Genomic DNA, 14352 nt, shown 5'->3' on the forward strand with positions numbered 1-14352 from the left:
AATTTCCACTGGCAGCATTGCTCTAAAGCCTCCACAGTATGTAATGAACTAACTCCACATCTCTGCAGGCAGGCTGGGAGAATTGGGAAAATGGTAACCCAAACCAGTGTCTCTGGTTCTGCAGCTCAGTTAGGGGGGTAGCTAACTCATCTTCATCTAGGCCTGGGCTTAGCAGAGCCATCAAACAGATCCACTGCTCTGCAGGCCCTAACAACAAATCAGGCTGAGGATGGCTCAAAGTCCACTGGCCTACAAACCATTCTCCCGCCCTCAGCCCTATGACTTGGAGCAAGTTACTTCCCCTCTCTGCACCTCATTTTCTTCCAACTGAAAAACGGAAATAATAGTGAACTCAATTCAGAGTTATCATGAGAATCAGGTAAGAATCTAAAAGAGTTTGGCCATTTCTTTTTTAAATATATGTTTACCATATGACTAAGCAATTCCATTCCTAGATATTTGCCCAGGAGAAATAAAAATATGCCCATACAAAGACTGATACCCAATGCTCATAGAAGCTCTATTCACAACAGCCCCAAAGTGGAAAGAACCCAAATGTCAACCAGCTAATGAATGCATAACAAACAGTGAAATGCTACTGAGCAATAAAAGGAAACATGCAACAACATGAAAGAATCTCAAAGCTTTATGCTAAAAAGCCAGACGCAAAACATTATACCCTATAAGATGCCATTTATATATGACATTCTAGAAAAGGTGAAATGACAGTAATGGAAAGCAAACCAGTAGCTACCAGAGATCAGAGGAAGGATACTGACTGCAAAGAGGCCCCAAGGAAATATCTGGGGTGATGAAAATGTTACACAGTGGTTACATGGGGGCACGCATTTGTCCAGCTTAGGAAATGAGATAAGTGACATAAAGAACTTACCAAAGGCTGTGGTCAACCCAGCCGGCCACAGTAAGTGCTTAAACAATGCTAGCTATTATCATGGCAAGTGCCACTGCTTCTTCAGTATTGCCCGAACTTTCCAGAACCATACTCAGACTCATGATCTTCCTGGGAAGACCACTTGCTTACCTTGGACTATTTCTCTAATCATTTCTGGTGCCTTTGTTTCCTTCATGGCCTCTACCTAGCGGAATTCTGTTGCGTTCCTACCTCCCTCTGGTCCTTCTCTCCATCCTGCCACTGACCTGATGTGGCCTTTCTAACTCCAATGCTTTATTACTACCCTGGACTCTCCTCTCCCCTTCCTTCACACTCTTCCCAGACCCCTACTCACCGCTACCAAATTAAGCTTCCTAAAATACCACTTCCACGAGCTACATACCTGCTCCAGTCCAAGTGCTATTCAGATCCCTGAGTCTGGCCTCCTGGGGGCCCCACAACTCGCACCAGTCTCCCTTTCCCATCTTTTACCCCACCCCAGAATCCTCCATGACAGATACTTTTGGAATGAACAAAGGCAGGGACTACGTCTCTCTTGCTCCCATCTGCACCCCAAGAGCCTAGCATGGGGCCAGGAGTAAGCGGCATGCTCACAGCAGTATTTGCTGAATGAACTGAAGCCTGCAAACGTAACCTCACCTCAGAGAACATAACTAGTCATTCTCTAGTATTTTTTTTCTAGTATTTTTTTTAAGATTTTATTTATTTATTCATGAGAGGCACAGAGAGAGAGGCAGAGACATAGGCAGAGGGAGAAGCAGGCTCCCTGCCAGGAGCCCAAGGCAGGACTCGATCCAAGGACTCCAGGATCACGACTTGAGCAGAAGGGAAGGAAGGGAAACACTCAACCACTGAGCCATCAGGTGCTCCTATTCTCTAGTATTTTAAATTGAGATCCTTCTGATGGGTTACTAAGGGTTTGGAACAGGATGAACAACTAGAGTTTCTGGAAGGATTTATGTGTTAAAGGCTACATACCAGACTTCTGTTCCTCTTTCTACTTTAAAAAAAAAAATACATCAATAAAACAATTATTTAAATATTTTCTCCTTTCAGGGCACCTGGGTGGCTCCGTGGTTGAGCATCTGCCTTTGGCTCAAGTCATGATCCCAGGATCCTGGGATACAGTCCCACATTGGGTTCCCCACAGGGAGTCTGCTACTCCCTCTGCCTATGTCTCTGCCTCTCTCTCTGTGTGTCTCATGAATAAATAAATAAAATATTTAATAAATAAATAAATATTTTCTACATTTCTACCCAGAGCAGACTAAGAGCCTCCGAGTGAACACAAAGGAAACATGGGGCCAGTCATAGAACTTAGATGAGTGTGTTCATGGTTTATTTGGTTTATCATGGTTTTAGCTACTACATAGCTTTTCAATTGATTTTGTTATGAGTCATACATGGTTTCATTTACACCCATTAATGGACCATGACTAAAGGCAGCCTATAGGAATGCCAATTGTAAAATATGAGTTAAGTGAGAAGTTAGTGAGAAAGATGAGAAGTGAGAAACACCATAAAACTGGTAATTGCAAATTGTCTGAAGATGCTCATTATTAGTACCTTAAGCTATATTTATCTTATTGCAATTCTCACTGCCTCTCATATTTCAAAAAACAGTGTAATTCAGATCCCAAACATTAATAAAATTCTTAATAATGTACTGATCTGAATAAAACATATTTTTAATTCAAAGTCACTTCCAGAAGGGTTTTTTTTTGTTTGTTTGTTTGTTTGTTTTACAATTCAGTATTACCACGAAGGGAGTTTGCAAGTTCAAAACCCTGGGGAGTGCTGAATTAGAACCCATTCTCTGAAAGGCTGTTAAGCCCAAACCCCCAGGAGGACCTGGGTGGATGGAGCCTCTCCCACTGCACCCTCACTGCTCCCAGGAAGGCTGGCACTCTCAGTACCTTACTTTACCTTTGGTTTATACATCTGCCACCTCTACCAGGATATAAGCTCCCTGCTTTGTTCATCTTTTTATCTTAATACACGGCCCAGGGCAGTCCAGGGGGCTCAGTGGTTTAGCAATGCTTTCAGCCCAGGGCTTGAGCCTGGAGACCCAGGATCAAGTCCCACATCAGGCTCCCTGCATGGAGCCTGCTTCTCCTTCTGCCTGTCTCTGCCTCTCTCTCTGTTTCTCTGTCTCTCTCTCTCTCTGTATCTCTCATGAATAAATAAAATCTTAAAAAAAAATACACAGCCCAGTGTGCAGCTCACAGAAGACTCCTCATAGGTGCTGGCTAATGTTCCCAATACCTTTCGGACAAGGAAGAAAGCACGTGCGTCACAGACTGAAATGCACCCTGGCCCGGTGTATGTGTCCACAGCCTGACTACTGGAGCGCGACACTTCGGGGAAGGGAAGGCAGCGGGGCTGTACAGAATATAAGTGCATTTCTCACGAAGCCCCCCCACACACACACCTGCCCCTCACAAATGTCAGCTGGCACAGTCACTTGGCAGGAGAAGTGGCAGGGGAAAGAACAAAGCAGACAGCTTTCTATTTTATTTTTCACCCCACTGCCAGAGGTCAAATGTGCGTACGCTGATGTTGGTGATGAACAAAAGCCTGGATGTGAAGAGCTAAAATGGGCATTTGCTGGGGCCCAGCCTCTGGGAGCACATCTGCCCGTTCAGAGGCCCAGCCACATGGCCTGCCTGTTTGCCTCTTCCATCTCTCCTGCCACCGCCGTGGGACACCAAGAGCCGGCTCTGCGGCCAGGCAGGGGACCCTGTGCTGCATCCCCTGAGCCTGGCTATCAAAACATGTTCCTTCAGAGTTAAAAAGAAAAAGGTGGCAGGGGAGTTGCTCTTTGACATGTCACTGGTCTTGCCATTTGTTAGCAAAGCAGTCACAGTTGACAGTGAGACAAACATTTATATAAATAATTCTCCTTTTCCCATTCAACATAATTGAGTGCCTACAAGTACTAGTACCTACCTAAAAAGTTACTAGTGTTCTGGCAAATACAGAGGTAAGACACTATATCAAAATAGCAGATTCTTATGCGTGGAGCTCAGTTAATACCCACAGCACCACTAACGTACACTTACTATCCCCACTTGACAAAGAAATAGGCCAGACAGATTAAACAATTTGTCCACAATCATTAAGATACTGTCCCTCTGCTCATCCTTACACTTTCACGTGTGTGGGAGGGGGAGATTATAAACAGAAAACAAAGTAGTAAGAAATAACACCTATGGAGGCACCTGGGTGGTACAGTTGGTTAAGCATCAGCTCTTGGTTTCGTTTCTGTTCAGGTGATCTTAGGGTCCTGAGTCAAGCCCCAAGTCATGCTCCATATGGGGTCTGCTTGAGATTTTCTCCCCTCTCTCTGCACCCTCCACCCCCTGCACATGTGCCTTCTCTCTAAAATAAATAGAGAAATCTTTAAAGGAAGGAAGGCAGGCAGGCTGGCTATATAAAATGCTTGCACTTTTGGAACCAATAAAGCTGAATGGGAATTTCAGAGGAAGGAAAGGCATATCCAGCTTGGTAGGTAGTTGTCCACAGGAAGGGTTCCCGAAGCTGTAGGTCAGATAACTGCAATCACACAACAAATCCACTTACTCAACAAACATTTACTGACTCCTTACTATCTATATGCTAGGGAATGTGCTAGTTTGAAACAGAATCAATGTAACAAAACATAGACAGGAAAGGCTGGATTTAGAAGGGGAAAAAAAAAAACCTAAAGAGAAAGACATGGACAGAGGCAAAACAAGCTGCCCATATGATCCTCACCATCTAAGGAGTAAGAAGGGGAGTAGTGTGTCCTTACACAGATCCTCAGCAGCCTAAGAGCCCCTGTGGTAGGGTGTGCTCACCACTGCATCCCAAGCACAGAGTGCAGTGCTCTTTTGAAAAGCCAGAGCTCGAGAAGTACCAGAGAAGTACCAGGGAGTTAAGAGCGTAAGGGGACTAGTGAATGTGGTGAGCTACATGGTCACATGCAGAGATGCCTAGCGAGTAGCAACGTGTCAGCCAGCCAGCCATTCCCTGTGCTCTGCAGCGACAGTGAGTGCTGTCATGCTGGCCAGACGCTTGGCCTGACTAGAGGTGTGGTGTGAGCAGACAGTTTCAGGCTCCATTTCTCTCTGCAGGACTAAAGTGCACTGAGTCCCCACCCACGAGTCACCAGTCCCCTGGGGGGAAGGGCAGGCTGAAGGGAAGACCTGCAGAATGACACCTGCTTTCTGCTTTTCGCAGCTACAGGTAGTTCTGACATTTTAGGTCCATGATTGTCCCATACTAACACTCTATCCATTCCCTCCCCCCACCACCCCAAAACAGCCTCAATTGAACTGAGGAGAAATGACCAGTTCCTGATGAGCCACAGAAATTTAATAACCAAAAGAAATTCGGGCAGCCTTGTTTAGATGTCATAAAACAGAGAGCTGGCCAGGGCACAAACAGCCTGCTTTCCAACACAGAGCCCTCTGCCCTTCCACTGGACTACTCTAACAAGTCATCGCAGCACCTACAACTAAATACACGAGGCAACGTACAAGCCAGAGTAACTCTTTCACGACAGGACATAATTCATCTATTGTTCCAAATCCAGAACTTCCTTAAAGCAGAGTGCATATGGCAGTGAGGTGCACTGTCCAGATACATGCTACTTCTCCAAACTTATAGCTGAAAAACTTTCTCCAGCACTGATTCTTACCCTAAGATTTGCTGCCTGAGAGCAGGCTCAGGGCAGTGAAGTTCTAGAAGATCATCATGTGTATGAGCATTTATGGAGAATATATCCTTCTAATAAGATTGTGAAAGGAGCTAAACCCAAAGCGGTAAAAGAACTTGTGCTAAGAACGTGTCGTGGGTTTAACATCCTGTAATGTTATAAAACTTCCCAGGGTGATGGCTAAACCTTTCAGGGTAATGAAAATGTTCTAAAGTTGATTATGATAAATAAATAAATCTTTTAAGGGGGACGGGTGCCTGGCTCAGTCAGCTAAGCAGTGGGGTCTTGATTTCAGCTCAGGTCATGATCTCAGGGTCCTGGGATTGAGCCCAGCATCAGGCTCTACCCTCAACAGGAAGTCTACTTGAGGATTCTCTCACTCCTTCCTGCCCTCTCTCTCTCTAAAATAAATAAATATATCTTTAAAATTGATTATGGAGATAAATACACAATTCTGTGAATATACTTATATTGAGTTATATAGTAAGTTAATGGCTAAATTGTACAGTATGTGAATTATAGCTCTAAAGCTGTTACTGGGTGACTGGTGGCTCAGCCGGTTAAGCATCTGCTTTTGGCTCAGGTCATGATCCCAGGGTCCTAGGACTGAGTCCCACATTGGGCTCCCTACTCTGCAGGAAACCTGCTTCTCCCTCTCCTTCTGCCTGCCACTCTCTTTGCTGGTGTTCACGATTTCTCCCTCTCTCTGTAAAATAGGTAAATAAAATCTTAAAAAAAAAAAAAAAAAAGCTCTAAGAAAAAATTTCTTGAAGACTCCTGTTGCAATGGGTTCCCCAAACTAATATTATAGTAATAGGAATACCCTTTTAGCCACCAAAAAATAACTACTCAATTATTTGAAGACAACAGTAACAATGTACTCTTTAGTAAGCAAGAGGAAACTCTTGACAGCTTGATCTCCAGCTAGAAATGGCCAGACTCACCCCAAATTTGGTAGTAAGCAAGATTAGCTGGAGTCTATAGTAGTCAGTCTGCACACTCTTTCCCTCCAGAGGTCCAAGTTTCACCCCGGATGAACTGCATGTCCCTTAGTCCTTACTCAAAAACTCCAAATTGAGGGACACCTGGGTGGTTCAGTGGCTGAGCATCTGCCTTCAGCTCAGGTTGTGATCCCGTGGTCCCGGGATGGAGTCCCACATCAGGCTCCCCTGGAGGAGCCTGCCTTCTCTGCCTATGTCTCTGCCTCTCTCTCTCTGTCTCTCATGAATAAATTTTTTTTTTTTAATTCCAAATTGATGGGATCCCTGGGTGGCGCAGCAGTTTGGCGCCTGCCTTTGGCCCAGGGCGCGATCCTGGAGACCCGGGATCGAATCCCACGTCGGGCTCCCTCTGCCTGTGTCCCTGCCTCTCTCTCTGTGTGTGACTATCATAAATAAATAAAAAAAATTTTTTTAAAATTCCAAATTGAAAATGAAGGGTTCTGTCACCTCCTGTAAAGACTTATCTTAATTTCCCTACTGTGTGCATCTTACTCATAAAAGAAGTCACTGACAAGGACGATTTCCAGTTTCAGGGGGAAACCCATGGAAAAAACCTATTACTCTCCCTCCTACAATACCCCCCAGCACTCAAGCACTTCTGAATTCTAAAACAATGTTTGGGTCAAGCTCTCCTGCTTTCAGGATGCCAAAAGCTGGAACATAAAGGATCCCCATTTTATATGAAGTCACTCAGAAACCTCTAGCAGCTTGAAAAGGAACCACTACCAGCCTTCGTAGAAAACAAGTTTGTTCTAATTGGCTCAAATGAACCCATTTAGACCATTAATCAACAACCTGTATTTTGAACAATCTTATTTAGACCACAATCTATATGGAAACTATGTACATATGGGCAGATATTTACAATATTCCCCCAGAGAATAAAACAAATAAGATCTTTTCTCCTAAAATAAACTTCAGCCCTAGAATCTTGTTTCTTTCGAGTAACTACAGCCAGCTTCTTATTTGTATTCCTACTACGAGAAATCTTCGGAGTGGGAGAATCCTCAAAAGAGGTGATGAATGAAGATTAAGAATCACCAAGCCTGGGGCAGTCTGGGTGGCTAAGCGGTTTAAGGGCCTGCCTTCTGCCCTGGGTGTGATCCTGGAGTCCCAGAACGAGTCCCACGTCAGACTCCCTGCATGGAGCCTGCTCCTTCCTCTGCCTGTGTCTCTGTCTCTCTCTCTCTCTCTCTCTGTCATGAATAAATAAATAAAATCTTAAAAAAAAAAAAAAAAAAAAGAATCACCAAGCCCCAAAAAATAAAAAAATAAAAAAAAATTTAAAACAACAAAAGAATCACCAAGCCCCAAGGGGCGCCTGGGTGGGCATGTGACTCTTCATTTTGGCTCAGGTCAGGTCATGATCTCACAATCCCGATCTCAATCTTGATCTCTGATCTTGATCTCCGGGTTGTGAGTTGTCGTCAGATTAGGCTCTGTACTGGGTGTGAAGCCTGCTTAAGGTTCTCTTCTCTCCCTCCTGCCTCTGCCCCTTTACATTCACGCTCTCTCTCTCAAAAAAAAAATCAAATCAAATCAATTCAAATCAAATCACCAGCCCCTAAATAAGTCTGTAAAAAACTGACTTCAATAGGTATAGTTTACTTACAATCTCTAAATTAATACCATTAACTAAATTTACTAATTCCAACTCGGACTTTTGTAACTGCATCTAACACAGGTTTCGAAAACAAATGAGGAAAAATACATAACTAAGTAGAAGACAAGTGATCAGATTTCAAGAAAATTTATTATCTTATTATAAAATGAGGAAATGCAGGACACCTGGGTGGCTCAGCAGTTTAGCACCTGCCTTTGGCCCAGGGTGTAATCCTGGAGTCCCAGGATCGAGTCCCACATCAGGCTCCCTGCATGGAGCCTGCTTCTCCCTCTGCCTATGTCTCTGCCTCTGCCTCTCTCTCTCTCTCTCTCTCTCTCTCTCTCTCTCTCTCTCTGTGTGTCTCTCATGAATAAATAAATATATACTTTTTAATGAGGAAATGCTGTAAGTTAACTATTGTAGGGTCGGTATTTGCCTATGCAAATATCTTCAAATAATTTTTTAAGTGTCCACTATAATTTGGAATTCTAAAGAAACTTCCAAATAGTACCCCAAAAGGACGCCCAGATAGATCCTGATACTGAGCACTGGGCTGCCTTAAAATGTCAGGCTCTGAAGGCAATGAGGTCTGCTAATTTGGCATCACATTCGAATAGGTATTCTGATGATGTATGAATAGAGTTTAAAAGACTCTAGGGGCACATGGGTGGCTCAGTGGTTGAGTGTCTGCTTTCGGCAGCTCAGGGTATGATCCGGCGGGGACTGGGATCAACTCCCATATCCGGCTCCTCTCAGGGAGCCTGCTTCTCCCTCCGCCTGTGTCTCTGCCTCTCTCTCTCTCTGTCTCTCATGAATAAATAAAATCTTAAAAAAATAAAAGACTCTATAAAAAAAGGCTACTGATTAAAAAGCTGAGGCTCAATAATCCAAGCCACAAAAGGAACTTCAAAACCATCTGTGTTATGACAGGTAAAGACTCTGACTGACTTGTCTACCCCTTGGGAAATGGAAGACCTCAGAACCCCATAGAACAAAAGCTCAATGAAAGCAGGAGCTTGTCTAGTGGATCAGCAGATCTCCAGCATGTGCCTGGCACGAAGTAGGTACACAACACATTTTTGTTGAACTGATGAGTATTGCTGAATAAACTGTGCAGAAATACAATTTCCAAAAGTCAAGAGTTCAAAGAGAGACTCATTTTCAGTAAATATCTCAACATGTAACATTATCTTTCCCAGATTTTTTTTTTATTTTATTTATTTATGATAGTCACACACAGAGAGAGAGAGAGACGCAGAGACACAGGCAGAGGGAGAAGCAGGCTCCATGCACCGGGAGCCCGACGTGGAATTCGATCCTGGGTCTCCAGGATCGCGCCCTGGGCCAAAGGCAGGCGCCAAACCGCTGCGCCACCCAGGGATCCCTATCTTTCCCAGATTTAAAAAATGTTGTCATGCCTCAAATATCACTAAAATTATCTTTTGTTTCTCAAGAACAAAATGCACCAAAACCAGAATAAATGGGCCTTGATTCAGATGAACCTCACAGGTGACTATTTTAAAAGGAGAAAACCGAGATGAGGGCTAGCATACTACATCATACTGACCAGCAAAAAATCTGATATGCATATTTGATAACAACCTTCTCCTAAACTGTTGGTTTCCTCTGGTTTCTATTTCAGCTAGGTAAGCATTTTTTCAGTCTATTGATTTTTAGAAGTTTTCCCTTTCACGTCACCAAGAATTCCTATATTTCCCTTGTCTTCTCTTAGTCCTTCCCCAAACTCTCCCACAATTCACCTGTATGGCTTTTTATTCAAATTCCTTTTGTTTGGAAAATCCTTCCTGTTCCTCCCTAAATATGGTCCCTTCTGATTTTATGGAAGTTTCATTTCCTTGCAGCAGAGGCCTGGTCTATTTCCTGAAGCCAAATTCATTGTGCTCCATAAAAGTGAAAATAAAATCATTCAAACCACAGTCAGGAACCAAATCATCTACCAGTCTGTGCCCTTTCTGCCAGTTTCCCAACCAAATATGCCTTTCTGGTGGTGACCTTGTGTTCCCTCCATCCTGGCTTCTGTATTTTCCAATTTACAAAATTTTCCCCTCCCCAGTCCATAAACTTTAAACCATATGTAACCTGAAATTTCCTGCTGTAAATTGTATTTCCCAAAGCTAAACAACCTTGATTGATAAATGGAAGGAACTATGGACAGAAAATAGCTATTCATGATAAGAACACTTTAACATGTTTAACCCTTTGTTCTTGTTGTTTTTTAAACCTTTGAATGTCATTTCACCAGGGAGTGAATAGATGGAAGAAGAAATGCACTTTACCAATACTTCATAAAGACTATTTCATTTGATCTTTGCAACAACCTTGGATGGCAGGCAGGCAGGCATTTACTACCCTATTTACAACATCAAACTACAACATCAAAAAGTTCACTTTTTTGTGACTTGCTCAACCAATGTTTCAGACTAGCAAGTGTCTGCCCAAAACTGTGTTAACGTCTTGCTTCTTCCAACTCAAAGGCTGTCTACTATATACTCTCTCTGTACGTTTCTATCCTACAGCCAAGGAGCAATTCCCAATTTTCAGCATTTCAAAGGGAGGACAGCCCTCTGACTTCTGGAACACCATCTCCCTTCAGCTAACAAGTAGGAAAGCCACCTTCAGTTTTACCAATAGAAAACAATGCTCTTTTCTTCCATATGCCACCATTAACAACTACTTTTTTCCGAAATAATTTCCAACAGTTCCTGTTTTAAAAGGACTTACTCATAAGAGGGTAATAATCCAGAAAGTCTGCATCAGCATATGATTTTCTCAATAAAGTTCAGGGCTGATGCAACATTTCCCAGTCTCCAATTCTACGGCTAAAATGACAAGAACATGGAACAGTCAAAAATTGCGCAAGACAATGCTACAGTGTTTTTACTCCACATCTGCCTCTATGGGTCTCCGGTGAGTCACTGTCTTTTGTGATCAGTCATCATTCTAGGGACTCCCATTCTCTATTTTATTTCTTAAAGAAAAGTTCTGCAGTTAAAATGGAATCCTATTACATCTTTTACTATCTTGCTGAAGAGCTGACCCCTTAACTTAGCATCTCAGATGCCACGTTGTTCCAGTTTTCACCACTACCATTTTACACAAACAAAAAAGCGGCAAAGTAAGGTTGCAATTCATTTGTTTATTCATTTAACAAACACATATGAAATCCTATCAGACACTAGGGACCGGGACCCAAAATCAGGCAAGGGGCCCTCCTCTCAAAACCTGGTGGAGAGGAAAAACTAAAGAATTACAAGAACAAACTGATCTAGGTTAAGGTGGAAATGAGCACAGGGCTTGGCCATCATGGAATGCTTCCTGGAAGAAGTTCTCTGTGAGTGTTTATATGCATCTCTTACTTTCAGCACAAAATAAACCTAAAAGACTCAACCCCTCTCCCTGAAAGTTTGTAAGATTACTTGCCAAAAGTTAAGTCAAATATTGAATAGCAGAATTTATTCTTGACTACCTGCCCTAAATTTCCACCTTTAACCCATACTCCTGTAGGCATACATTACAAATGGTAATGTAATGACAGGGTACAAATTCTGTCCAACACAGCGCCTCTTCACAAGTCTGTAAAACAAGATTAAAGAGATGCACGATGGGCAGCCCGGGTGGCTCAGCGGTTAGTGCCGCCTTCAACTCAGGGCGTGATCCTGGAGACCCAGGATCGAGTCCCATGTCGGGCTCCCCGTATGGTGCCTGCTTCTGCCTCTGCCTGTGTCTCTGCCTCTCTTTCTGTGTCTCTCATGAATGAATAAATAAATAAAATCTTTAAAAAAAAAGAGAGAGATGCATGATAAAATACCATGCACTTTAAAAAATATACAATCGGGGATCCCTGGGTGGCGCAGCGGTTTGGCGCCTGCCTTTGGCCCAGGGCGCGATCCTGGAGACCCGGGATCAAATCCCACATTGGGCTCCCGGTGCATGGAGCCTGCTTCTCCCTCTGCCGGTGTCTCTGCCTCTCCCTCTCTCTCTGTGACTATCATAAATTAAAATAAAAAATAAAAAATATACAATCATTTTCCTAACTGGAAATGAACACTGTGAACAATCCAAACCCTGCAAAGCACGGCTGTCGGAAGAGGAAACTGAGGTTCAAAAAAGTCTCACTTTAATACAACAGGAATAAAAGATCTCTTTGAAGTCACCAGAACAGCTTGAACAAAAAGGAGAAACAGAAGGCTATTGTGGGGCTTTCGCCTCCAGAAGATGAACCCTAAACACACTGCAATGGTAAACAAACAAGCCTCTGAGCCGGAATCTGATTCTGTGACCTGACAAAACATTACGATTTAAGGAATCTCTCTCTCCCCCCATTCATTATTTCCCAAGGTCCCACTGGATGGCGGCTTTAGGGGTCCTGTTTTGCTGTTTTTTGTTTTTGTTTTTGGGTTTTGTTTTTTTTTTTTTAGTTGTTTTGTTTTTCTTTCTCTTTTTTTCTTTGCTTTTTTTTTTTTTTTAGTTGATGTTGTTTTGTTTTTCTTTCTTTTTTTTTTCTTTGCTGGTTCCTAGGTTTATTGCTTGTAAATTTTAATGCACAGTGTTTTTTCAAAAAAAAAAAAGAAGGGTGGGTGGGTGGGTGTTCAGGCAAATGAAAACACTCCTGGGTTTAAAGACCCGTTAAAAGACAGTACAGGCAACAGAAACGAACTCTGCCTGTGTTTACTAGGAGGACCCATCAGTCCTTTAGGCTACTGCGGTGGCCCCTAGATCCCGAGGAGTGCCACCCCTGCCCACCCACAGCAGGTCGGGGGAGGGAAGGCGCGCACCCGCACACCCGCGACCCTCACCACTTCCCCGCGCGGGCCCAGCAGCTGCCCAGCACCTGCCCAGCACCTGCCCAGCACCTGCCCAGCACCTGGGGCTGCCGACCCGGCCGCCCACACGCCGCTGTCCCAACGAGAAGGCTCTCCAGTCACACTTCCATCGGGCCGGGCACATGCCCGCATCGCCACGCTCGGGTCCCCAGTGAGGCAGGGAGACTCCGCGGCCCCGGCGCCAAGGCTGACGGCGGGCAGAGGCGGGCAGCGTCCCCCGGGCTGCCCCGGGCTGCCCCGGGCTGCCCCACTCCGCCGCCCGAGGTGGGCCCGGGAATCCGTCCCGCCGCGCCCAGGGGCTGCGGCCCCCACGCCCGGCCCCGGCACCCCCGCCACGCCCGCCTGCGCCCCCGGCCCGCGCTGGGCCGCCCGCAGCCCGCCCGCAGCCCGCCCGCAGCCCGCCCGCGGCCCGGGGCCCGGGGCCGCCCCTCCGCCCTCCGCCCTCCGCCCGCCCGGGGGCCGCGCACCGTGTGCGACTGCAGGCTCTGGCTCGCCTCGATGGCTGCTGTCAGCGGCACCGTGTCGTCCAGCAGCACCTTGCGGGCCGGCGGCTTCTCCATGAAGGCCATCCCCGGACGCGCGTCCGCCAGCGCCTCGACTCCAGGGACAGGAACCGCGGGCGCCGACTCCCGCCGCCCGCCCGCCCGCCCGGCTCCGCCGCCGCCGCCGCCGCCGCCGCCGCCGCCGCCGCCGCTGTCAACACGCGCCGCCCCACGCGCTGTCGCCACCCGCCGCGCCCGCCGGGTCCTAGCGCCGGCCGCCCCGCCGCCGCTGTCAACACGGGCGCCCCTTCCCGCCGCCGCCGCCGCCGCCGCCGCCTCCCGCGGGGTCCTAGCGCCAACCCGTCGCGGTCGCCGCTGTCCTGGACACGCGTTTCCAAGCTCCTCGCCGCCGGCCGCCCGCAGCCAGGCCGGGTACTCTTAACCCCCAGCCTCAGACTCGGGATGCTCAGATCCCAAAACATGGCATCTTGAGCCCTGCGGTCCAGGAACCCTCAAGCCCCAAGATGGCCAAATAGCCTCGCAGTTGTTGGGCTTTTCGCCTTAGGCCCTCGAAGCCGGGACTGCCCGACTGAGACCTCTCCAGCTGGACCCCTCCTCCCCAGGCCTCCGGGCCCAAGGGCCCTCAGACCCAGGCAAGGGGCCTTCGGGATGAGACCCTCAGTCCGAGCCCTGGAGACCCAGAAGCTCCCTACAACAAGCCTCTAGGATTCAGGTTTTACTGAACCCTTGATCCTGGCTTTTCAGACCCCAGAACCTAAGAGGTGGGCCTTCAGAATTGGACCCCACACA

At 46.2% G+C, this 14352-nt stretch overlaps 1 protein-coding gene across 12 annotated transcripts in view; it reads right to left on the minus strand.

Moving 5' to 3' along the window:
* The window catches only part of PXK (PX domain containing serine/threonine kinase like), a 79824-nt gene extending 66121 nt beyond the window's left edge, over positions 1-13703 (minus strand). For all 12 annotated transcript variants that reach the window (XM_055343165.1, XM_055343164.1, XM_055343163.1 and 9 more), the window contains exon 1: positions 13528-13703. In XM_055343165.1, coding sequence (XP_055199140.1) covers positions 13528-13629 — 102 coding nt within the window. In that variant the 5' untranslated portion in view covers positions 13630-13703. The remainder of the gene's footprint in view (positions 1-13527) is intronic.
* Between the last annotated feature and the right edge of the window lie 649 nt (positions 13704-14352).

The sequence above is a fragment of the Nyctereutes procyonoides genome, unplaced genomic scaffold (genome assembly GCF_905146905.1).
Source record: "Nyctereutes procyonoides isolate TBG_1078 unplaced genomic scaffold, NYPRO_anot_genome, whole genome shotgun sequence".
Classification (NCBI taxonomy): Eukaryota; Metazoa; Chordata; class Mammalia; order Carnivora; family Canidae; genus Nyctereutes; species Nyctereutes procyonoides.